This window comes from Oncorhynchus masou, unplaced genomic scaffold (assembly GCF_036934945.1).
Source record: "Oncorhynchus masou masou isolate Uvic2021 unplaced genomic scaffold, UVic_Omas_1.1 unplaced_scaffold_952, whole genome shotgun sequence".
Classification (NCBI taxonomy): domain Eukaryota; kingdom Metazoa; phylum Chordata; class Actinopteri; order Salmoniformes; family Salmonidae; genus Oncorhynchus; species Oncorhynchus masou.
In genome coordinates, this window is record NW_027016018.1 from 20,001 (window position 1) to 46,470 (window position 26,470).

A 26,470-nucleotide genomic window follows, 5' to 3' on the forward strand; every position below is an offset into this window, starting at 1 on the left:
CAGTGGGTTTTACAGCTAACCCAGGCTGAGACAGTGGGTTTTACAGCTAACCCAGGCTGAGACAGTGGACAGTGGGTTTTACAGCAAACCCAGGCTGAGACAGTGGACAGTGAGTTTTACAGCAAACCCAGGCTGAGACAGTGGGTTTTACAGCTAACCCAGGCTGAGACAGTGGACAGTGGGTTTTACAGCAAACCCAGGCTGAGACAGTGGGTTTTACAGCTAACCCAGGCTGAGACAGTGGACAGTGAGTTTTACAGCAAACCCAGGCTGAGACAGTGGGTTTTACAGCTAACCCAGGCTGAGACAGTGGACAGTGGGTTTTACAGCAAACCCAGGCTGAGACAGTGGCTTTTACAGCAAACCCAGGCTGAGACAGTGGACAGTGGGTTTTACAGCTAACCCAGGCTGAGACAGTGGGTTTTACAGCTAACCCAGGCTGAGACAGTGGGTTTTACAGCTAACCCAGGCTGAGACAGTGGGTTTTACAGCTAACCCAGGCTGAGACAGTGGGTTTTACAGCTAACCCAGGCTGAGACAGTGGGTTTTACAGCTAACCCAGGCTGAGACAGTGGGTTTACAGCTAACCCAGGCTGAGACAGTGGACAGTGGGTTTTACAGCAAACCCAGGCTGAGACAGTGGGTTTTACAGCTAACCCAGGCTGAGACAGTGGGTTTTACAGCTAACCCAGGCTGAGACAGTGGACAGTGGGTTTTACAGCAAACCCAGGCTGAGACAGTGGGTTTTACAGCAAACCCAGGCTGAGACAGTGTACAGTGAGTTTTACAGCTAACCCAGGCTGAGACAGTGGGTTTTACAGCTAACCCAGGCTGAGACAGTGGGTTTTACAGCAAACCCAGGCTGAGACAGTGGACAGTGGGTTTTACAGCTAACCCAGGCTGAGACAGTGGGTTTTACAGCTAACCCAGGCTGAGACAGTGGACAGTGGGTTTTACAGCTAACCCAGGCTGAGACAGTGGGTTTTACAGCTAACCCAGGCTGAGACAGTGGGTTTTACAGCTAACCCAGGCTGAGACAGTGGGTTTTACAGCTAACCCAGGCTGAGACAGTGGGTTTTACAGCTAACCCAGGCTGAGACAGTGGGTTTTACAGCTAACCCAGGCTGAGACAGTGGACAGTGGGTTTTACAGCAAACCCAGGCTGAGACAGTGGGTTTTACAGCTAACCCAGGCTGAGACAGTGGGTTTTACAGCTAACCCAGGCTGAGACAGTGGGTTTTACAGCTAACCCAGGCTGAGACAGTGGACAGTGGGTTTTACAGCAAACCCAGGCTGAGACAGTGGGTTTTACAGCTAACCCAGGCTGAGACAGTGGGTTTTACAGCTAACCCAGGCTGAGACAGTGGACAGTGGGTTTTACAGCTAACCCAGGCTGAGACAGTGGACAGTGGGTTTTACAGCTAAACCAGGCTGAGAAAGTGGGCAGTGGGTTTTACAGCTAACCCAGGCTGAGACAGTGGGTTTTACAGCTAACCCAGGCTGAGACAGTGGGTTTTACAGCTAACCCAGGCTGAGACAGTGGGTTTTACAGCTAACCCAGGCTGAGACAGTGGGTTTTACAGCTAACCCAGACTAAGACAGTGGGTTTTACAGCTAACCCAGGCTGAGACAGTGGACAGTGGGTTTTACAGCTAACCCAGGCTGAGACAGTGGGTTTTACAGCTAACCCAGGCTGAGACAGTGGGTTTTACAGCTAACCCAGGCTAAGACAGTGGACAGTGGGTTTTACAGCTAACCCAGGCTGAGACAGTGGACAGTGGGATTTACAACTAACCCAGGCTGAGACAGTGGACAGTGGGTTTTACAGCTAACCCAGGCTGAGACAGTGGACAATCGGTTTTACAGCTAACCCAGGCTGAGACAGTGGGTTTTACAGCTAACCCAGGCTGAGACAGTGGACAGTGGGTTTTACAGCTAACCCAGGCTGAGACAGTGGGTTTTACAGCTAACCCAGGCTGAGACAGTGGGTTTTACAGCTAACCCAGGCTGAGACAGTGAGTTTTATAGCTAACCCAGGCTGAGACAGTGGACAGTGGGTTTTTACAGCTAACCCAGGCTGAGACAGTGGGTTTTACAGCTAACCCAGGCTGAGACAGTGGGTTTTACAGCTAACCCAGGCTGAGACAGTGGGTTTTATAGCTAACCCAGGCTGAGACAGTGGACAGTGGGTTTTACAGCTAACCCAGGCTGAGACAGTGGGTTTTACAACTAACCCAGGCTGAGACAGTGGACAGTGGGTTTTACAGCTAACCCAGACTGAGACAGTGGGTTTTACAGCTAACCCAGGCTGAGACAGTGGGTTTTACAGCTAACCCAGGCTGAGACAGTGGACAGTGGGGCTTACAGCTAACCCGGGCTGAGACAGTGGACAGTGGGTTTTACAGCTAACCCAGGCTAAGACAGTGGACAGTGGGTTTTACAGCTAACCCAGGCTGAGACAGTGGGGTTTACAACTAACCCAAGCTGAGACAGTGGGTTTTACAGCTAACCCAGGCTGAGACAGTGGGTTTTACAGCTAACCCAGGCTGAGACAGTGGGTTTTACAGCTAACCCAGGCTGAGACAGTGGGTTTTACAGCTAACCCAGGCTGAGACAGTGGGTTTACAGCTAACCCAGGCTGAGACAGTGGACAGTGGGTTTTACAGCTAACCCAGGCTGAGACAGTGGACAGTGGGTTTTTCAGCTAACCCAGGCTGAGACAGTGGACAGTGGGTTTTTCAGCTAACCCAGGCTGAGACAGTGGACAGTGGGTTTTTCAGCTAACCCAGGCTGAGATAGTGGGTTTACAGCTAACCCAGGCTGAGACAGTGGACAGTGGGTTTTACAGCTAACCCAGGCTGAGACAGTGGGTTTTACAGCTAACCCAGGCTGAGACAGTGGGTTTTACAGCTAACCCAGGCTGAGACAGTGGGTTTACAGCTAACCCAGGCTGAGACAGTGGGTTTTACAGCTAACCCAGGCTGAGACAGTGGACAGTGGGTTTTACAGCTAACCCAGGCTGAGACAGTGGACAGTGGGTTTTACAGCTAACCCAGGCTGAGACAGTGGGTTTTACAGCTAACCCAGGCTGAGACAGTGGGTTTTACAGCTAACCCAGGCTGAGACAGTGGACAGTGGGTTTTACAGCTAACCCAGGCTGAGACAGTGGGTTTTACAGCTAACCAAGGCTGAGACAGTGGACAGTGGGTTTACAGCTAACCCAGGCTGAGACAGTGGGTTTTACAGCTAACCCAGGCTGAGACAGTGGGTTTTACAGCTAACCCAGGCTGAGACAGTGGACAGTGGGTTTTACAGCTAACCCAGGCTGAGGCAGTGGACAGTGGGGTTTACAGCTAACCCAGGCTGAGACAGTGGGTTTTACAGCTAACCCAGGCTGAGACAGTGGGTTTTACAGCTAACCCAGGCTGAGACAGTGGGTTTTACAGCTAACCCAGGCTGAGACAGTGGACAGTGGGTTTTACAGCTAACCCAGGCTGAGGCAGTGGACAGTGGGTTTTACAGCTAACCCAGGCTGAGACAGTGGGGTTTACAGCTAACCCAGGCTGAGACAGTGGGTTTTACAGCTAACCCAGGCTGAGACAGTGGGTTTTACAGCTAACCCAGGCTGAGACAGTGGACAGTGGGGTTTACAGCTAACCCAGGCTGAGACAGTGGGTTTTACAGCTAACCCAGGCTGAGACAGTGGGTTTTACAGCTAACCCAGGCTGAGACAGTGGGTTTTTCAGCTAACCCAGGCTGAGACAGTGGACAGTGGGTTTTACAGCTAACCCAGGCTGAGACAGTGGACAGTGGGTTTTACAGCTAACCCAGGCTGAGACAGTGGACAGTGGGTTTTACAGCTAACCCAGGCTGAGACAGTGGGTTTTACAGCTAACCCAGGCTTAGACAGTGGGTTTTTCAGCTAACCCAGGCTGAGACAGTGGAGAGTGGGTTTTACAGCTAACCCAGGCTGAGACAGTGGGTTTACAGCTAACCCAGGCTGAGACAGTGGACATTGGGGTTTACAGCTAACCCAGGCTGAGACAGTGGGTTTACAGCTAACCCAGGCTGAGACAGTGGACATTGGGGTTTACAGCTAACCCAGGCTGAGACAGTGGACAGTGGGGTTTACAGCTAACCAAGGCTGAGACAGTGGACAGTGGGTTTTACAGCTAACCCAGGCTGAGACAGTGGACAGTGGGTTTTACAGCTAACCCAGGCTGAGACAGTGGGTTTTACAGCTAACCCAGGCTGAGATAGTGGGTTTTACAGCTAACCCAGGCTGAGACAGTGGGTTTTACAGCTAACCCAGGCTGAGACAGTGGGTTTTACAGCTAACCCAGGCTGAGACAGTGGACAGTGGGTTTTACAGCTAAACCAGGCTGAGACAGTGGGAAGTGGGTTTTACAGCTAACCCAGGCTGAGACAGTGGGTTTTACAGCTAACCCAGGCTGAGACAGTGGGTTTTACAGCTAACCCAGGCTGAGACAGTGGACAGTTGGTTTTACAGCTAACCCAGGCTGAGACAGTGGGTTTTACAGCTAACCCAGGCTGAGACAGTGGAGAGTGGGTTTTACAGCTAACCCAGGCTGAGACAGTTGACAGTGGGTTTTACAGCTAACCCAGGCTGAGACAGTGGGTTTACAGCTAACCCAGACTGAGACAGTGGACAGTGGGGTTTACAGCTAACCCAGGCTGAGACAGTGGACAGTGGGGTTTACAGCTAACCCAGGCTGAGACAGTGGACAGTGGGGTTTACAGCTAACCCAGGCTGAGACAGTGGACAGTGGGTTTACAGCTAACCCAGGCTGAGACAGTGGGTTTTACAGCTAACCCAGGCTGAGACAGTGGGTTTTACAGCTAACCCAGGCTGAGACAGTGGGTTTTACAGCTAACCCAGGCTGAGACAGTGGGTTTTACAGCTAACCCAGGCTGAGACAGTGGACAGTGGGTTTTATAGCTAACCCAGGCTGAGACAGTGGGTTTTACAGCTAACCCAGGCTGAGATAGTGGGTTTTACAGCTAACCCAGGCTGAGACAGTGGGTTTTACAGCTAACCCAGGCTGAGACAGTGGGTTTTACAGCTAACCCAGGCTGAGACAGTGGACAGTGGGTTTTACAGCTAACCCAGGCTGAGACAGTTGGCAGTGGGTTTTACAGCTAACCCAGGCTGAGACAGTGGGTTTTACAGCTAACCCAGGCTGAGACAGTGGACAGTGGGTTTTACAGCTAACCCAGGCTGAGACAGTGGACAGTGGGTTTTACAGCTAACCCAGGCTGAGACAGTGGGTTTTACAGCGAACCCAGGCTGAGACAGTGGACAGTGGGTTTTACAGCTAACCCAGGCTGAGACAGTGGGTTTTACAGCTAACCCAGGCTGAGACAGTGGGTTTTACAGCTAACCCAGGCTGAGACAGTGGGTTTTACAGCTAACCCAGGCTGAGACAGTGGGTTTTACAGCTAACCCAGGCTGAGACAGTGGGTTTTACAGCTAACCCAGGCTGAGACAGTGGGTTTTACAGCTAACCCAGGCTGAGACAGTGGACAGTGGGTTTTACAGCTAACCCAGGCTGAGACAGTGGGTTTTACAGCTAACCCAGGCTGAGACAGTGGACAGTGGGTTTTACAGCTAACCCAGGCTGAGACAGTGGACAGTGGGTTTTTCAGCTAACCCAGGCTGAGACAGTGGGTTTTACAGCTAACCCAGGCTGAGACAGTGGACAGTGGGTTTTACAGCTAACCCAGGCTGAGACAGTGGGTTTTCCAGCTAAGCCAGGCTGAGACAGTGGGTTTTACAGCTAACCCAGGCTGAGACAGTGGACAGTGGGTTTTACAGCTAAACCAGGCTGAGACAGTGGACAGTGGGTTTTACAGCTAACCCAGGCTGAGACATTGGACAGTGGGTTTTACAGCTAACCCAGGCTGAGACAGTGGAGAGTGGGTTTTACAGCTAACCCAGGCTGAGACAGTGGACAGTGGGTTTTACAGCTAACCCAGGTTGAGACAGTGGGTTTACAGCTAACCCAGGCTGAGACAGTGGACAGTGGGGTTTACAGCTAACCCAGGCTGAGACAGTGGACAGTGGGGTTTACAGCTAACCCAGGCTGAGACAGTGGACAGTGGGGTTTACAGCTAACCCAGGCTGAGACAGTGGACAGTGGGTTTTACAGCTAACCCAGGCTGAGACAGTGGACAGTGGGTTTTATAGCTAACCCAGCCTGGGTACAGCTAACCCAGGCTGAGACAGTGGGTTTTACAGCTAACCCAGGCTGAGACAGTGGACAGTGGGTTTTACAGCTAAACCAGGCTGAGACAGTGGACAGTGGGTTTTACAGCTAACCCAGGCTGAGACAGTGGGTTTTACAGCTAACCCAGGCTGAGACATTGGGTTTTACAGCTAACCCAGGCTGAGACAGTGGGTTTACAGCTAACCCAGGCTGAGACAGTGGACAGTGGGTTTTACAGCTAACCCAGGCTGAGACAGTGGACAGTGGGGTTTACAGCTAACCCAGGCTAAGACAGTGGACAATGGGTTTTACAGCTAACCCAGGCTAAGACAGTGGACAGTGGGTTTTACAGCTAACCCAGGCTGAGACAGTGGGGTTTACAACTAACCCAGGCTGAGACAGTGGGTTTTACAGCTAACCCAGGCTGAGATAGTGGGTTTTACAGCTAACCCAGGCTGAGACAGTGGGTTTTACAGCTAACCCAGGCTGAGACAGTGGGTTTTACAGCTAACCCAGGCTGAGACAGTGGGTTTTACAGCTAACCCAGGCTGAGACAGTGAGTTTTACAGCTAACCCAGGCTGAGACAGTGGGTTTTACAGCTAACCCAGGCTGAGACAGTGGGTTTTACAGCTAACCCATGCTGAGACAGTGGACAGTGGGTTTTACAGCTAACCCAGGCTGAGACAGTGGGTTTTACAGCTAACCCAGGCTGAGACAGTGGACAGTGGGTTTTACAGCTAACCCAGGCTGAGACAGTGGGTTTTACAGCTAACCCAGGCTGAGACAGTGGACAGTGGGTTTTACAGCTAACCCAGGCTGAGACAGTGGGCAGTGGGTTTTACAGCAAACCCAGGCTGAGACAGTGGACAGTGGGTTTTACAGCAAACCCAGGCTGAGACAGTGGACAGTGGGTTTTACAGCTAACCCAGGCTGAGAGGTCAAAGTTGCAAGTGCAAATTTATAATGTTTTAGAATTGTCTGCATCCCAAATGGCACCCTATTCCCTATTAAGTGCACTACTTTTTACCAGAGTCACATGGTCCCTGGTCAAGAGTAATGCAGAATATAGGGAATAGACTGCCATTGTGGACTCAGAGTCATTGATCCATGCCACAGCACCTGTCTCCATTCATCTAGGGAGTAACGTTAGCCCCCTCATTTAGGCCTGCCTGCTGATCACCATGGAAACGCCATCTCCAGGGCACATCACTGGCATCATCATCGCTGTGACGATGATTCATGGGGTTTTCACACCGAAAGCCCACAGAGCTGTTTATTATGGTCTGGCTTGGTTGCTTGGTGACTGTTTTGCTTGGTGACTGGGTGACTGGGTGGCTGAGTGACTGGATGACTGGGTGACTGGGTGGCTGAGTGACTGGGTGACTGGGTGACTGGGTGGCTGGGTGACTGGGTGACTGGGTTGCTGGGTGACTGGGTGACTGCGTTGCTTGGTGACTGGGTGACTGGGTGGCTGGGTGACTGGGTGACTGGGTGGCTGGGTGACTGGGTGGCTGGGTGACTGGGTGGCTGGGTGAATGGGTGACTGGGTGGCTGTGACTGGGTGGCTGGGTGACTGGGTGGCTTGGTGACTGGGTTGCTGGGTGACTGGGTGACTGGGTGACTGGGTGACTGGGTGGCTGTGACTGGGTGGCTGTGGCTGGGTGACTGGGTGGCTGGGTGGCAGTGACTGGGTGACTGGGTGGCTGTGACTGGGTGGCTGGGTGACTGGGTGACTGGGTGGCTGGGTGACTGGGTGACTGGGTGGCTGGGTGACTGGGTGACTGGGTGACTGGGTGACTGGGTGGCGGTGACTGGGTGGCTGTGACTGGGTGACTGGGTGACTGGGTGGCTGGGTGACTGGGTGACTGGGTGGCTGGGTGACTGGGTGACTGGGTGACTGGGTGGCTGGGTGACTGGGTGACTGGGTGGCTGGGCGACTGGGTGGCTGGGTGACTGGGTGGCTGGGTGGCTGGGTGACTGGGTGGCTGGGTGACTGGGTGACTGGGTGACTGAGAAGAATAGTTAAAACACTTGAATAATACCTCTGGGCCATTCTCACTATATTTCAGAGGTGATGCCACTGGCTGGCTCCAAATTGCCATGGCAACTTATTCCCTGGCCAAAAGTAATGCACTACATAGTGTTTGTATGAATTATACCTGTTGTCACAGATACCCCAGCGTAGCTTCCTGACTGATCTAACTCACCATGGCCTGGTCAGTCTAGTGTTGTTCTACTGTCTGTCTGATATAGTGTCTCTGTCTCAGTCTAGTGTTCTACTGTCTGTCTGTCTGTCTGATATAGTGTCTCTGTCACAGTCTAGTGTTCTACAGTCTGTCTGATATAGTGTCTCTGTCACAGTCTAGTGTTCTACTGTCTGTCTGTCTGTCTGATATAGTGTCTCTGTCACAGTCTAGTGTTCTACTGTCTGTCTGATATAGTGTCTCTGTCACAGTCTAGTGTTCTACTGTCTGTCTGATATAGTGTCTCTGTCACAGTCTAGTGTTCTACTGTCTGCCTGTCTGTCTGGCTGATATAGTGGCTCTGTCACAGTCTAGTGTTCTACTGTCTGTGATATAGTGGCTCTGTCACAGTCTAGTGTTCTACTGTCTGTCTGATAGGGTGTCTCTGTCACAGTCTAGTGTTCTACTGTCTGTCTGATATAGTGTCTCTGTCACAGTCTGGTGTTCTACTGTCTGTCTGATATAGTGTCTCTGTCACAGTCTGGTGTTCTACTGTCTGTCTGATATAGTGGTTCTGTCACAGTCTAGTGTTCTACTGTCTGTCTGATATAGTGTCTCTGTCACAGTCTAGTGTTCTACTGTCTGTCTGATATAGTGCCTCTGTCACAGTCTAGTGTTCTACTGTCTGTGATATAGTGGCTCTGTCACAGTCTGTCTGTCTGTCTGTCTGTCTGTCTGTCTGTCTGTCTGTCTGTCTGTCTGTCTGTCTGTCTGTCTGTCTGTCTGTCTGTCTGATATAGTGGTTCTGTCACAGTCTAGTGTTCTACTGTCTGTCTGATATAGTGTCTCTGTCACAGTCTAGTGTTCTACTGTCTGTCTGTCTGTCTGTCTGTCTGTCTGATATAGTGGCTCTGTCACAGTCTAGTGTTCTACTGTCTGTCTGATATAGTGTCTCTGTCACAGTCTAGTGTTCTACTGTCTGTCTGATATAGTGTCTCTGTCACAGTCTAGTGTTCTACTGTCTGTCTGATATAGTGGCTCTGTCACAGTCTAGTGTTCTACTGTCTGTCTGATATAGTGGCTCTGTCACAGTGTAGTGTTCTACTGTCTGTCTGATATAGTGTCTCTGTCACAGTCTAGTGTTCTACTGTCTCTCTGCTCCTGATACAGTGTCTCTGTCACAGTCTGGTGTCCGTCTGTCTGTCTGTCTGTCTGTCTGTCTGTCTGTCTGTCTGTCTGATATAGTGTCTCTGTCACAGTCTAGTGTTCTACTGTCTGTATGACATAGCGTCTCTGTCACATTGATGACAACTGTAATGTTATTTTAGTAGAAGACCGGTGAGTGAGGACAGTTCAAATGTCTGGTTTAGGTTACTGTCAGTGACATCTACAGACAGAACACTGGAAATGACAGATTAGAGACTGTGTAATGAATTAATGGAGACATATAACCTAACAGCAGTCTCATGTACAGGTTTCCCCTCGTTTATAACAGAACAACAGTCTCATGTACAGGTTTCCCCTAGTTTATAACCTAACAACAGTCTCATGTACAGGTTTCCCCTCGTTTATAACAGAACAACAGTCTCATGTACAGGTTTCCCCTAGTTTATAACCTAACAACAGTCTCATGTACAGGTTTCCCCTAGTTTATAACAGAACAACAGTCTCATGTACAGGTTTCCCCTAGTTTATAACAGAACAACAGTCTCATGTACAGGTTTCCCCTAGTTTATAACAGAACAACAGTCTCATGTACAGGTTTCTCCTAGTTTATAACCTAACAACAGTCTCATGTACAGGTTTCCCCTAGTTTATAACAGAACAACAGTCTCATGTACAGGTTTCTCCTAGTTTATAACAGAACAACAGTCTCATGTACAGGTTTCCCCTAGTTTATAACAGAACAACAGTCTCATGTACAGGTTTCCCCTAGTTTATAACAGAACAACAGTCTCATGTACAGGTTTCCCCTAGTTTATAACAGAACAACAGTCTCATGTACAGGTTTCCCCTAGTTTATAACAGAACAACAGTCTCATGTACAGGTTTCCCCTAGTTTATAACAGAACAGTCTCATGTACAGGTTTCCCCTAGTTTATAACAGAACGGTCTCATGTACAGGTTTCCCCTAGTTTATAACAGAACAACAGTCTCATGTACAGGTTTCCCCTAGTTTATAACAGAACAACCGTCTCATGTACAGGTTTCCCCTAGTTTATAACAGAACAACAGTCTCATGTACAGGTTTCCCCTAGTTTATAACAGAACAACAGTCTCATGTACAGGTTTCTCCTAGTTTATAACCTAACAACAGTCTCATGTACAGGTTTCCCCTAGTTTATAACAGAACAACAGTCTCATGTACAGGTTTCCCCTAGTTTATAACAGAACAACAGTCTCATGTACAGGTTTCCCCTCGTTTATAACAGAACAACAGTCTCATGTACAGGTTTCCCCTCGTTTATAACAGAACAACACTCTCATGTACAGGTTTCCCCTAGTTTATAACAGAACAACAGTCTCATGTACAGGTTTCCCCTCGTTTATAACAGAACAACAGTCTCATGTACAGGTTTCCCCTCGTTTATAACAGAACAACACTCTCATGTACAGGTTTCCCCTAGTTTATAACAGAACAACAGTCTCATGTACAGGCTTCCCCTAGTTTATAACCTAACAACACTCTAATGTACAGGTTTCTCCTAGTTTATAACCTAACAGCAGTCTCATGTACAGGTTTCCCCTAGTTTATAACAGAACAACAGTCTCATGTACAGGTTTCCCCTAGTTTATAACAGAACAACAGTCTCATGTACAGGTTTCCCCTAGTTTATAACAGAACAGCAGTCTCATGTACAGGTTTCTCCTAGTTTATAACAGAACAACAGTCTCATGTACAGGTTTCCCCTAGTTTATAACAGAACAACAGTCTCATGTACAGGTTTCCCCTAGTTTATAACAGAACAACAGTCTCATGTACAGGTTTCTCCTAGTTTATAACCTAACAACAGTCTCATGTACAGGTTTCCCCTAGTTTATAACAGAACAACAGTCTCATGTACAGGTTTCCCCTAGTTTATAACAGAACAACAGTCTCATGTACAGGTTTCCCCTAGTTTATAACAGAACAACAGTCTCATGTACAGGTTTCCCCTAGTTTATAACAGAACAACAGTCTCATGTACAGGTTTCCCCTAGTTTATAACCTAACAACAGTCTCATGTACAGGTTTCCCCTAGTTTATAACCTAACAACAGTCTCATGTACAGGTTTCTCCTAGTTTATAACCTAACACCAGTCTCATGTACAGGTTTCCCCTCGTTTATAACAAAACAACAGTCTCATGTACAGGTTTCCCCTCGTTTATAACAGAACAACAGTCTCATGTACAGGTTTCCCCTAGTTTATAACAGAACAACAGTCTCATGTACAGGCTTCCCCTAGTTTATAACCTAACAACACTCTAATGTACAGGTTTCTCCTAGTTTATAACCTAACAGCAGTCTCATGTACAGGTTTCCCTAGTTTATAACAGAACAACAGTCTCATGTACAGGTTTCCCCTAGTTTATAACAGAACAGCAGTCTCATGTACAGGTTTCCCCTAGTTTATAACAGAACAACAGTCTCATGTACAGGTTTCCCCTCGTTTATAACAGAACAACAGTCTCATGTACAGGTTTCCCCTAGTTTATAACAGAACAACCGTCTCATGTACAGGTTTCCCCTAGTTTATAACAGAACAACAGTCTCATGTACAGGTTTCCCTAGTTTATAACAGAACACCAGTCTCATGTACAGGTTTCTCCTAGTTTATAACAGAACAACAGTCTCATGTACAGGTTTCCCTAGTTTATAACAGAACAACAGTCTCATGTACAGGTTTCCCCTAGTTTATAACAGAACAACAGTCTCATGTACAGGTTTCCCCTAGTTTATAACAGAACAACAGCCTCATGTACAGGTTTCCCCTAGTTTATAACAGAACAACAGTCTCATGTACAGGTTTCCCCTAGTTTATAACAGAACAACAGTCTCATGTACAGGTTTCCCCTAGTTTATAACAGAACAACCGTCTCATGTACAGGTTTCCCCTAGTTTATAACAGAACAACAGTCTCATGTACAGGTTTCCACTCGTTTATAACAGAACAACAGTCTCATGTACAGGTTTCCCCTAGTTTATAACCTAACAACAGTCTCATGTACAGGTTTCCCCTAGTTTATAACCTAACAACAGTCTCATGTACAGGTTTCTCCTAGTTTATAACCTAACACCAGTCTCATGTACAGGTTTCCCCTCGTTTATAACAAAACAACAGTCTCATGTACAGGTTTCCCCTCGTTTATAACAGAACAACAGTCTCATGTACAGGTTTCCCCTAGTTTATAACAGAACAACAGTCTCATGTACAGGCTTCCCCTAGTTTATAACCTAACAACACTCTAATGTACAGGTTTCTCCTAGTTTATAACCTAACAGCAGTCTCATGTACAGGTTTCCCCTAGTTTATAACAGAACAACAGTCTCATGTACAGGTTTCCCTAGTTTATAACAGAACAGCAGTCTCATGTACAGGTTTCCCCTAGTTTATAACAGAACAACAGTCTCATGTACAGGTTTCCCCTCGTTTATAACAGAACAACAGTCTCATGTACAGGTTTCCCCTAGTTTATAACAGAACAACCGTCTCATGTACAGGTTTCCCCTAGTTTATAACAGAACAACAGTCTCATGTACAGGTTTCCCCTAGTTTATAACAGAACACCAGTCTCATGTACAGGTTTCTCCTAGTTTATAACAGAACAACAGTCTCATGTACAGGTTTCCCTAGTTTATAACAGAACAACAGTCTCATGTACAGGTTTCCCCTAGTTTATAACAGAACAACAGTCTCATGTACAGGTTTCCCCTAGTTTATAACAGAACAACAGCCTCATGTACAGGTTTCCCCTAGTTTATAACAGAACAACAGTCTCATGTACAGGTTTCCCCTAGTTTATAACAGAACAACAGTCTCATGTACAGGTTTCCCCTAGTTTATAACAGAACAACCGTCTCATGTACAGGTTTCCCCTAGTTTATAACAGAACAACAGTCTCATGTACAGGTTTCCCCTAGTTTATAACAGAACAACAGTCTAATGTACAGGTTTCCCCTAGTTTATAACAGAACACCAGTCTCATGTACAGGTTTCCCCTAGTTTATAACAGAACAACAGTCTCATGTACAGGTTTCCCCTAGTTTATAACAGAACAACAGTCTCATGTACAGGTTTCCCCTAGTTTATAACAGAACAACAGTCTCATGTACAGGTTTCCCCTAGTTTATAACAGAACAACAGTCTCATGTACAGGTTTCCCCTAGTTTATAACAGAACAACAGCCTCATGTACAGGTTTCCCCTAGTTTATAACAGAACAACAGTCTCATGTACAGGTTTCCCCTAGTTTATAACAGAACAACAGTCTCATGTACAGGTTTCCCCTAGTTTATAACAGAACAACCGTCTCATGTACAGGTTTCCCCTAGTTTATAACAGAACAACAGTCTCATGTACAGGTTTCCCCTAGTTTATAACAGAACAACAGTCTAATGTACAGGTTTCCCCTAGTTTATAACAGAACAGCAGTCTCATGTACAGGTTTCCCCTAGTTTATAACAGAACAACAGTCTCATGTACAGGTTTCCCCTAGTTTATAACAGAACAGCAGTCTCATGTACAGGTTTCCCCTAGTTTATAACAGAACAACAGTCTCATGTACAGGTTTCCCCTCGTTTATAACAGAACAACAGTCTCATGTACAGGTTTCCCCTAGTTTATAACAGAACAACCGTCTCATGTACAGGTTTCCCTAGTTTATAACAGAACAACAGTCTCATGTACAGGTTTCCCCTAGTTTATAACAGAACACCAGTCTCATGTACAGGTTTCTCCTAGTTTATAACAGAACAACAGTCTCATGTACAGGTTTCCCCTAGTTTATAACAGAACAACAGTCTCATGTACAGGTTTCCCCTAGTTTATAACAGAACAACAGTCTCATGTACAGGTTTCCCCTAGTTTATAACAGAACAACAGCCTCATGTACAGGTTTCCCCTAGTTTATAACAGAACAACAGTCTCATGTACAGGTTTCCCCTAGTTTATAACAGAACAACAGTCTCATGTACAGGTTTCCCTAGTTTATAACAGAACAACCGTCTCATGTACAGGTTTCCCCTAGTTTATAACAGAACAACAGTCTCATGTACAGGTTTCCCCTAGTTTATAACAGAACAACAGTCTAATGTACAGGTTTCCCCTAGTTTATAACAGAACACCAGTCTCATGTACAGGTTTCCCCTAGTTTATAACAGAACAACAGTCTCATGTACAGGTTTCCCCTAGTTTATAACAGAACAACCGTCTCATGTACAGGTTTCCCCTAGTTTATAACAGAACAACAGTCTCATGTACAGGTTTCCCTAGTTTATAACAGAACAACAGTCTAATGTACAGGTTTCCCCTAGTTTATAACAGAACAACAGTCTCATGTACAGGTTTCCCCTAGTTTATAACAGAACAACAGTCTCATGTACAGGTTTCCCCTAGTTTATAACAGAACAACAGTCTCATGTACAGGTTTCCCCTAGTTTATAACAGAACAACAGTCTCATGTACAGGTTTCCCCTAGTTTATAACCTAACAACAGCCTCATGTACAGGTTTCCCCTCGTTTATAACAGAACAACAGTCTCATGTACAGGTTTCCCCTAGTTTATAACAGAACAACAGTCTCATGTACAGGTTTCCCCTAGTTTATAACAGAACAACAGTCTCATGTACAGGTTTCCCCTCGTTTATAACCTAACAACAGTCTCATGTACAGGTTTCCACTCGTTTATAACAGAACAACAGTCTCATGTACAGGTTTCCCCTAGTTTATAACCTAACAACAGTCTCATGTACAGGTTTCCCCTAGTTTATAACAGAACAACAGTCTCATGTACAGGTTTCCCCTAGTTTATAACCTAACAGCAGTCTCATGTACAGGTTTCTCCTAGTTTATAACAGAACAACACTCTCATGTACAGGTTTCCCCTCGTTTATAACAGAACAACAGTCTCATGTACTGGTTTCCCCTCGTTTATATTACCTATATTTCCTTTTATTTAGTGAGTTTCTCTGTTGGCTTCCTGACAGGTTGATTTGTTATGTAGCTAAATGCTCGCTTTGTTGGGACTGTTGTGAATAGAAGCATGCTGAATTGCAGATATCCATTAGAGCTGAGTCATGTCTGCTTTTCCCAGGACATTACCAGAACTATTTCATATCATTTCACTGAGATTGGTTTGTTGTGGTCTCGTTGAATATGACCCTAGACTGTTGATGCTGCCAGGCAACACAAGTGTGATCTGTAAAATGAAGTGTTGATTACAGGAAAGAAACAGTAGATCTGTGGGGGATCTTATTGTGTTTCTAATGTTTAGTTAACATGGCTACAGGATGCACCAAGGAAGCTCCTGTTCTCTGAATGGCCAATCAAACAGGGCGGGGCTTGTGGCTGGTCTTGCCAACCTTTTTTCATGGTGACAGCTGAACAGAACAGTAGTCTATTGTGTGTGTGCATGATGTGGCTCTGTGTGTGTGTGTGACTTATATGCATGCACACTCATGCTCGACTGTTCTTCTCTGTTCTGTTCTCCTCTGTTCTGTTCTCCTCTGTTCTGTTCGGTTCTCCTCTATTTTGTTCTCCTCTGTTCTGCTCTCCTCTGTTCTGTTCTCCTCTATTTTGTTCTCCTCTGTTCTGTTCTCCTCTGTTCGGTTCTCCTCTGTTCGGTTCTCCTCTGTTCTGTTCTCCTCTTCTGTTCTCCTTTCCTCTGTTCTCCTCTGTTCGGTTATTTTTTGTTCTCCTCTGTTCTGTTCTCCTCTGTTCTGTTCTCCTCTGTTCTGTTCTACTCTCCTCTCCTCTCCTCTGTTCTGTTCTCCTCTGTTCTGTTCTCCTCTGTTCTGTTCTCCTCTGTTCTCCTCTGTTCTTTTCTTCTCTCCTCTCCTCTGTTCTGTTCTCCTCTGTTTGGTTCTCCTCTGTTCTCCTCTGTTCTATTCTGTTCTGTTCTCCTCTGTTCTGTTCTCCTCTGTTCTGTTATCTTTTGTTCTGTTCTCCTCTTCTGTGTTCTGTTCTACTCCCCTCTGTTCTGTTCTGTTCTACTCTCCTCTCCTCTGTTCTGTTCTGTTCTTTTCTCTTGTGTTCTGTTCTGTTCTCCTCTGTTCTGTTCAGTTCTCCTCTCCTCTGTTCTTTTCTGTTCTGTTCTGTTCTACTTTCCTCTGTTCTGTTCTGTTCTACTCTCATCTCCTCTGTTCTGTTCTCCTCTGATCTCTTCTGTTCTCCTTTCCTTTGTTCACCACTCCTCTGTTCTCCTATGTTCTGTTCTCCTCTCCTGTGTTCTCTTCTGTTCTCCACTCCTGTGTTCTCCTCTCCTCTGTTCTCCTCTGTTCTCCTCTGTTCTGTTCTCCTCTGTTCTCCTCTGTTCTGCTCTGCTCTGTAGATGGATGAGATTAAGGTAAAAGACAGAGCATGCTGTGTGCTGGGGAAGGAGCTGGGTGTTCAGGCTGGACACACTCAGAGGCTCCAGCTGCAGAAGGAGGCTGTGGATGAGCAGCTAGCCCAGATCAGAAGCAGGGAGGCTGGGGCAGGAGGACACCTCCACAGCCCCAAACGAGATGCTCCTTACCCCAGTGGTGCAGGAGACACCTCAGAGAGCCTCGTAAGCAATCTCTCTCCCTCCATCTCGCCTCTCACTACTGCATAATGCAGGCTACCCCTCCATCTAGCCTCTCACTGCTGTGTACGTAATGCAAGCTATCTATAGACCTACCTCCACAAACGCAAGGCCCTTTGTTGCCTCTGCAACTTTAAATCTAGCTAACGTGTTTATTTTGCTCTCTTTGTGCTTCACCTTCTTTATCTGTTTCTAGACGCTTAAATGGAGTCTAGAGATCTGCCATGGCTGAGCCTAGATTTTCTCTATTCCTCCACCCAGCACCAGTCCTCTAACCTTCCTTTACTGTCTATTCCTCCACCCAGCACCAGTCCTCTCTCCTTCCTTTACTGTCTATTCCTCCACCCAGCGCCAGTCCTCTCTCCTTCCTTTACTGTCTATTCCTCCACCCAGCGCCAGTCCTCTAACCTTCCTTTACTGTCTATTCCTCCACCCAGCGCCAGTCCTCTCTCCTTCCTTTACTGTCTATTCCTCCACCCAGCACCAGTCCTCTAACCTTCCTTTACTGTCTATTCCTCCACCCAGCACCAGTCCTCTCACCTTCCTTTACTGTCTATTCCTCCACCCAGCACCAGTCCTCTCACCTTCCTTTACTGTCTATTACTCCACCCAGCACCAGTCCTCTAACCTTCCTTTACTGTCTATTCCTCCACCCAGCACCAGTCCTCTCACCTTCCTTTACTGTCTATTCCTCCACCCAGCACCAGTCCTCTCACCTCCTTTACTGTCTATTCCTCCACCCAGCACCAGTCCTCTAACCTTCCTTTACTGTCTATTCCTCCACCCAGCACCAGTCCTCTAACCTTCCTTTACTGTCTATTACTCCACCCAGCACCAGTCCTCTAACCTTCCTTTACTGTCTATTCCTCCACCCAGCACCAGTCCTCTAACCTTCCTTTACTGTCTATTCCTCCACCCAGCACCAGTCCTCTCACCTTCCTTTACTGTCTATTCCTCCACCCAGCACCAGTCCTCTCACCTCCTTTACTGTCTATTCCTCCACCCAGCACCAGTCCTCTAACCTTCCTTTACTGTCTATTCCTCCACCCAGCACCAGTCCTCTAACCTTCCTTTACTGTCTATTCCTCCACCCAGCACCAGTCCTCTAACCTTCCTTTACTGTCTATTCCTCCACCCAGCACCAGTCCTCTAACCTTCCTTTACTGTCTATTCCTCCACCCAGCACCAGTCCTCTCACCTTCCTTTACTGTCTATTCCTCCACCCAGCACCAGTCCTCTCACCTCCTTTACTGTCTATTCCTCCACCCAGCACCAGTCCTCTAACCTTCCTTTACTGTCTATTCCTCCACCCAGCACCAGTCCTCTCACCTTCCTTTACTGTCTATTCCTCCACCCAGCACCAGTCCTCTAACCTTCCTTTACTGTCTATTCCTCCACCCAGCACCAGTCCTCTCACCTTCCTTTACTGTCTATTCCTCCACCCAGCACCAGTCCTCTAACCTTCCTTTACTGTCTATTCCTCCACCCAGCACCAGTCCTCTCACCTTCCTTTACTGTCTATTCCTCCACCCAGCACCAGTCCTCTAACCTTCCTTTACTGTCTATTCCTCCACCCAGCACCAGTCCTCTAACCTTCCTTTACTGTCTATTCCTCCACCCAGCACCAGTCCTCTAACCTTCCTTTACTGTCTATTCCTCCACCCAGCACCAGTCCTCTAACCTTCCTTTACTGTCTATTCCTCCACCCAGCACCAGTCCTCTAACCTTCCTTTACTGTCTATTCCTCCACCCAGCACCAGTCCTCTAACCTTCCTTTACTGTCTATTCCTCCACCCAGCACCAGTCCTCTAACCTTCCTTTACTGTCTATTCCTCCACCCAGCACCAGTCCTCTAACCTTCCTTTACTGTCTATTCCTCCACCCAGCACCAGTCCTCTAACCTCCCTTTACTGTCTATTCCTCCACCCAGCACCAGTCCTCTAACCTTCCTTTACTGTCTATTCCTCCACCCAGCACCAGTCCTCTAACCTTCCTTTACTGTCTATTCCTCCACCCAGCACCAGTCCTCTCACCTCCCTTTACTGTCTATTCCTCCACCCAGCACCAGTCCTCTAACCTCCCTTTACTGTCTATTCCTCCACCCAGCACCAGTCCTCTCACCTTCCTTTACTGTCTATTCCTCCACCCAGCACCAGTCCTCTAACCTCCCTTTACTGTCTATTCCTCCACCCAGCACCAGTCCTCTAACCTCCTTTACTGTCTATTCCTCCACCCAGCACCAGTCCTCTCACCTTCCTTTACTGTCTATTCCTCCACCCAGCACCAGTCCTCTAACCTTCCTTTACTGTCTATTCCTCCACCCAGCACCAGTCCTCTAACCTTCCTTTACTGTCTATTCCTCCACCCAGCACCAGTCCTCTCACCTTCCTTTACTGTCTATTCCTCCACCCAGCACCAGTCCTCTAACCTTCCTTTACTGTCTATTCCTCCTTCCTTTACTGCCTATTCCTCCACCCAGCATCAGTCCTCTCACCTTCCTTTACTGTCTATTCCTCCACCCAGCACCAGTCCTCTCACCTTCCTTTACTGTCTATTCCTCCACCCAGCACCAGTCCTCTCTCCTTCCTTTACTGTCTATTCCTCCACCCAGCACCAGTCCTCTAACCTTCCTTTACTGTCTATTCCTCCACCCAGCACCAGTCCTCTCACCTCCTTTACTGTCTATTCCTCCACCCAGCACCAGTCCTCTAACCTTCCTTTACTGTCTATTCCTCCACCCAGCACCAGTCCTCTCACCTCCCTTTACTGTCTATTCCTCCACCCAGCACCAGTCCTCTAACCTTCCTTTACTGTCTATTCCTCCACCCAGCACCAGTCCTCTCACCTCCTTTACTGTCTATTCCTCCACCCAGCACCAGTCCTCTCACCTTCCTTTACTGTCTATTCCTCCACCCAGCACCAGTCCTCTAACCTCCTTTACTGTCTATTCCTCCACCCAGCACCAGTCCTCTAACCTCCTTTACTGTCTATTCCTCCACCCAGCACCAGTCCTCTAACCTTCCTTTACTGTCTATTCCTCCACCCAGCACCAGTCCTCTAACCTTCCTTTACTGTCTAATCCTCCACCCAGCACCAGTCCTCTCCCCTTCCTTTACTGTCTATTCCTCCACCCAGCACCAGTCCTCTCACCTTCCTTTACTGTCTATTCCTCCACCCAGCACCAGTCCTCTCACCTTCCTTTACTGTCTATTCCTCCACCCAGCACCAGTCCTCTCACCTCCTTTACTGTCTATTCCTCCACACAGCACCAGTCCTCTCACCTCCTTTACTGTCTATTCCTCCACCCAGCACCAGTCCTCTAACCTTCCTTTACTGTCTATTCCTCCACCCAGCACCAGTCCTCTAACCTCCTTTACTGTCTATTCCTCCACCCAGCACCAGTCCTCTAACCTTCCTTTACTGTCTATTCCTCCACCCTTTACTGTCTATTCCTCCACCCAGCACCAGTCCTCTCACCTCCCTTTACTGTCTATTCCTCCACCCTTTACTGTCTATTCCTCCACCCAGCACCAGTCCTCTAACCTCCTTTACTGTCTATTCCTCCACCCAGCACCAGTCCTCTCACCTTCCTTTACTGTCTATTCCTCCACCCAGCACCAGTCCTCTCACCTTCCTTTACTGTCTATTCCTCCACCCAGCACCAGTCCTCTAACCTTCCTTTACTGTCTATTCCTCCACCCAGCACCAGTCCTCTAACCTTCCTTTACTGTCTATTCCTCCACCCAGCACCAGTCCTCTCACCTTCCTTTACTGTCTATTCCTCCACCCAGCACCAGTCCTCTAACCTTCCTTTACTGTCTATTCCTCCACCCAGCACCAGTCCTCTAACCTTCCTTTACTGTCTATTCCTCCACCCAGCACCAGTCCTCTCACCTTCCTTTACTGTCTATTCCTCCACCCAGCACCAGTCCTCTAACCTTCCTTTACTGTCTATTCCTCCACCCAGCACCAGTCCTCTAACCTTCCTTTACTGTCTATTCCTCCACCCAGCACCAGTCCTCTCACCTTCCTTTACTGTCTATTCCTCCACCCAGCACCAGTCCTCTAACCTTCCTTTACTGTCTATTCCTCCACCCAGCACCAGTCCTCTAACCTTCCTTTACTGTCTATTCCTCCACCCAGCACCAGTCCTCTAACCTTCCTTTACTGTCTATTCCTCCACCCAGCACCAGTCCTCTCACCTTCCTTTACTGTCTATTCCTACACCCAGCACCAGTCCTCTCACCTTCCTTTACTGTCTATTCCTCCACCCAGCACCAGTCCTCTCACCTTCCTTTACTGTCTATTCCTCCACCCAGCACCAGTCCTCTCACCTTCCTTTACTGTCTATTCCTCCACCCAGCACCAGTCCTCTCACCTTCCTTTACTGTCTATTCCTCCACCCAGCACCAGTCCTCTCACCTTCCTTTACTGTCTATTCCTCCACCCAGCACCAGTCCTCTCACCTTCCTTTACTGTCTATTCCTCCACCCAGCACCAGTCCTCTAACCTCCTTTACTGTCTATTCCTCCACCCAGCACCAGTCCTCTAACCTCCTTTACTGTCTATTCCTCCACCCAGCACCAGTCCTCTAACCTCCTTTACTGTCTATTCCTCCACCCAGCACCAGTCCTCTCACCTCCTTTACTGTCTATTCCTCCACCCAGCACCAGTCCTCTAACCTTCCTGTACTGTCTATTCCTCCACCCAGCACCAGTCCTCTAACCTTCCTGTACTGTCTATTCCTCCACCCAGCACCAGTCCTCTAACCTTCCTGTACTGTCTATTCCTCCACCCAGCACCAGTCCTCTAACCTTCCTTTACTGTCTATTCCTCCACCCAGCACCAGTCCTCTCACCTCCTTTACTGTCTAATCCTCCACCCAGCACCAGTCCTCTCACCTCCTTTACTGTCTATTCCTCCACCCAGCACCAGTCCTCTCACCTTCCTTTACTGTCTAATCCTCCACCCAGCACCAGTCCTCTAACCTTCCTTTACTGTCTATTCCTCCACCCAGCACCAGTCCTCTAACCTTCCTTTACTGTCTATTCCTCCACCCAGCACCAGTCCTCTAACCTTCCTTTACTGTCTATTCCTCCTTCCTTTACTGTCTATTCCTCCACCCAGCACCAGTCCTCTCACCTCCTTTACTGTCTATTCCTCCACCCAGCACCAGTCCTCTCACCTTCCTTTACTGTCTAATCCTCCACCCAGCACCAGTCCTCTAACCTTCCTTTACTGTCTATTCCTCCACCCAGCACCAGTCCTCTCACCTTCCTTTACTGTCTATTCCTCCACCCAGCACCAGTCCTCTCACCTTCCTTTACTGTCTATTCCTCCACCCAGCACCAGTCCTCTCACCTTCCTTTACTGTCTATTCCTCCACCCAGCACCAGTCCTCTCACCTTCCTTTACTGTCTATTCCTCCACCCAGCACCAGTCCTCTAACCTTCCTTTACTGTCTATTCCTCCACCCAGCACCAGTCCTCTCACCTTCCTTTACTGTCTATTCCTCCACCCAGCACCAGTCCTCTAACCTTCCTTTACTGTCTATTCCTCCACCCAGCACCAGTCCTCTAACCTTCCTTTACTGTCTATTCCTCCACCCAGCACCAGTCCTCTCACCTCCTTTACTGTCTATTCCTCCACCCAGCACCAGTCCTCTCACCTTCCTTTACTGTCTATTCCTCCACCCAGCACCAGTCCTCTCACCTTCCTTTACTGTCTATTCCTCCACCCAGCACCAGTCCTCTAACCTTCCTTTACTGTCTATTCCTCCACCCAGCACCAGTCCTCTCACCTTCCTTTACTGTCTATTCCTCCACCCAGCACCAGTCCTCTAACCTTCCTTTACTGTCTATTCCTCCACCCAGCACCAGTCCTCTAACCTTCCTTTACTGTCTATTCCTCCACCCAGCACCAGTCCTCTAACCTTCCTTTACTGTCTATTCCTCCACCCAGCACCAGTCCTCTCACCTTCCTTTACTGTCTATTCCTCCACCCAGCACCAGTCCTCTCACCTTCCTTTACTGTCTATTCCTCCACCCAGCACCAGTCCTCTAACCTTCCTTTACTGTCTATTCCTCCACCCAGCACCAGTCCTCTAACCTTCCTTTACTGTCTATTCCTCCACCCAGCACCAGTCCTCTAACCTTCCTTTACTGTCTATTCCTCCACCCAGCACCAGTCCTCTAACCTTCCTTTACTGTCTATTCCTCCACCCAGCACCAGTCCTCTAACCTTCCTTTACTGTCTATTCCTCCACCCAGCACCAGTCCTCTCACCTCCTTTACTGTCTATTCCTCCACCCAGCACCAGTCCTCTAACCTTCCTTTACTGTCTATTCCTCCACCCAGCACCAGTCCTCTCACCTCCTTTACTGTCTATTCCTCCACCCAGCACCAGTCCTCTCACCTTCCTTTACTGTCTATTCCTCCACCCAGCACCAGTCCTCTCACCTCCCTTTACTGTCTATTCCTCCACCCAGCACCAGTCCTCTAACCTTCCTTTACTGTCTATTCCTCCACCCAGCACCAGTCCTCTCACCTTCCTTTACTGTCTATTCCTCCACCCAGCACCAGTCCTCTAACCTTCCTTTACTGTCTATTCCTCCACCCAGCACCAGTCCTCTCACCTCCTTTACTGTCTATTCCTCCACCCAGCACCAGTCCTCTAACCTCCTTTACTGTCTATTCCTCCACCCAGCACCAGTCCTCTCACCTCCTTTACTGTCTATTCCTCCACCCAGCACCAGTCCTCTCACCTCCTTTACTGTCTATTCCTCCACCCAGCACCAGTCCTCTAACCTTCCTTTACTGTCTATTCCTCCACCCAGCACCAGTCCTCTCACCTCCTTTACTGTCTATTCCTCCACCCAGCACCAGTCCTCTCACCTTCCTTTACTGTCTATTCCTCCACCCAGCACCAGTCCTCTCACCTCCCTTTACTGTCTATTCCTCCACCCAGCACCAGTCCTCTAACCTTCCTTTACTGTCTATTCCTCCACCCAGCACCAGTCCTCTCACCTTCCTTTACTGTCTATTCCTCCACCCAGCACCAGTCCTCTAACCTTCCTTTACTGTCTATTCCTCCACCCAGCACCAGTCCTCTCACCTCCTTTACTGTCTATTCCTCCACCCAGCACCAGTCCTCTAACCTCCTTTACTGTCTATTCCTCCACCCAGCACCAGTCCTCTCACCTTCCTTTACTGTCTATTCCTCCACCCAGCACCAGTCCTCTAACCTTCCTTTACTGTCTATTCCTCCACCCAGCACCAGTCCTCTAACCTTCCTTTACTGTCTATTCCTCCACCCAGCACCAGTCCTCTAACCTTCCTTTACTGTCTATTCCTCCACCCAGCACCAGTCCTCTCACCTTCCTTTACTGTCTATTCCTCCACCCAGCACCAGTCCTCTAACCTTCCTTTACTGTCTATTCCTCCACCCAGCACCAGTCCTCTCACCTTCCTTTACTGTCTATTCCTCCACCCAGCACCAGTCCTCTAACCTTCCTTTACTGTCTATTCCTCCACCCAGCACCAGTCCTCTCACCTTCCTTTACTGTCTATTCATCCACCCAGCACCAGTCCTCTCACCTTCCTTTACTGTCTATTCCTCCACCCAGCACCAGTCCTCTCACCTCCCTTTACTGTCTATTCCTCCACCCAGCACCAGTCCTCTAACCTTCCTTTACTGTCTATTCCTCCACCCAGCACCAGTCCTCTAACCTTCCTTTACTGTCTATTCCTCCACCCAGCACCAGTCCTCTCACCTTCCTTTACTGTCTATTCCTCCACCCAGCACCAGTCCTCTCACCTCCTTTACTGTCTATTCCTCCACCCAGCACCAGTCCTCTAACCTTCCTTTACTGTCTATTCCTCCACCCAGCACCAGTCCTCTAACCTTCCTTTACTGTCTATTCCTCCACCCAGCACCAGTCCTCTAACCTCCCTTTACTGTCTATTCCTCCACCCAGCACCAGGCCTCTCACCTTCCTTTACTGTCTATTCCTCCACCCAGCACCAGTCCTCTCACCTTCCTTTACTGTCTATTCCTCCACCCAGCACCAGTCCTCTAACCTTCCTTTACTGTCTATTCCTCCACCCAGCGCCAGTCCTCTCACCTCCCTTTACTGTCTATTCCTCCACCCAGCACCAGTCCTCTAACCTTCCTTTACTGTCTATTCCTCCACCCAGCACCAGTCCTCTCACCTTCCTTTACTATCTATTCCTCCACCCAGCACCAGTCCTCTAACCTTCCTTTACTGTCTATTCCTCCACCCAGCACCAGTCCTCTAACCTTCCTTTACTGTCTATTCCTCCACCCAGCACCAGTCCTCTCACCTCCTTTACTGTCTATTCCTCCTTCCTTTACTGTCTATTCCTCCACCCAGCACCAGTCCTCTAACCTTCCTTTACTGTCTATTCCTCCACCCAGCACCAGTCCTCTAACCTTCCTTTACTGTCTATTCCTCCACCCAGCACCAGTCCTCTAACCTTCCTTTACTGTCTATTCCTCCACCCTTTACTGTCTATTCCTCCACCCAGCACCAGTCCTCTCACCTCCTTTACTGTCTATTCCTCCACCCAGCACCAGTCCTCTAACCTTCCTTTACTGTCTATTCCTCCACCCAGCACCAGTCCTCTCACCTTCCTTTACTGTCTATTCCTCCACCCAGCACCAGGCCTCTCACCTTCCTTTACTGTCTATTCCTCCACCCAGCACCAGTCCTCTCACCTTCCTTTACTGTCTATTCCTCCACCCAGCACCAGTCCTCTAACCTTCCTTTACTGTCTATTCCTCCACCCAGCACCAGGCCTCTCACCTTCCTTTACTGTCTATTCCTCCTTCCTGTACTGTCTATTCCTCCACCCAGCACCAGTCCTCTCACCTCCCTTTACTGTCTATTCCTCCACCCAGCACCAGTCCTCTCACCTTCCTTTACTGTCTATTCCTCCACCCAGCACCAGTCCTCTAACCTTCCTTTACTGTCTATTCCTACACTCAGCACCAGTCCTCTCACCTTCCTTTACTGTCTATTCCTCCACCCAGCACCAGTCCTCTAACCTCCTTTACTGTCTATTCCTCCACCCAGCACCAGTCCTCTCACCTTCCTTTACTGTCTATTCCTCCACCCAGCACCAGTCCTCTCACCTTCCTTTACTGTCTATTCCTCCACCCAGCACCAGTCCTCTCACCTCCTTTACTGTCTATTACTCCACCCAGCACCAGTCCTCTCACCTCCTTTACTGTCTATTACTCCACCCAGCACCAGTCCTCTCACCTTCCTTTACTGT

General features: G+C 48.4%; 1 protein-coding gene across 1 annotated transcript in view; it reads left to right on the top strand.

The window, feature by feature from the left end:
- The window catches only part of LOC135538401 (janus kinase and microtubule-interacting protein 3-like), a 91,355-nt gene that overhangs the window by 15,316 nt on the left and 49,569 nt on the right, over nt 1–26,470 (top strand). Inside the window, exon 5 of the mRNA XM_064964301.1 lies at nt 16,941–17,159. Within this exon, the coding sequence (XP_064820373.1) occupies nt 16,941–17,159 (219 nt within the window). The remainder of the gene's footprint in view (nt 1–16,940; nt 17,160–26,470) is intronic.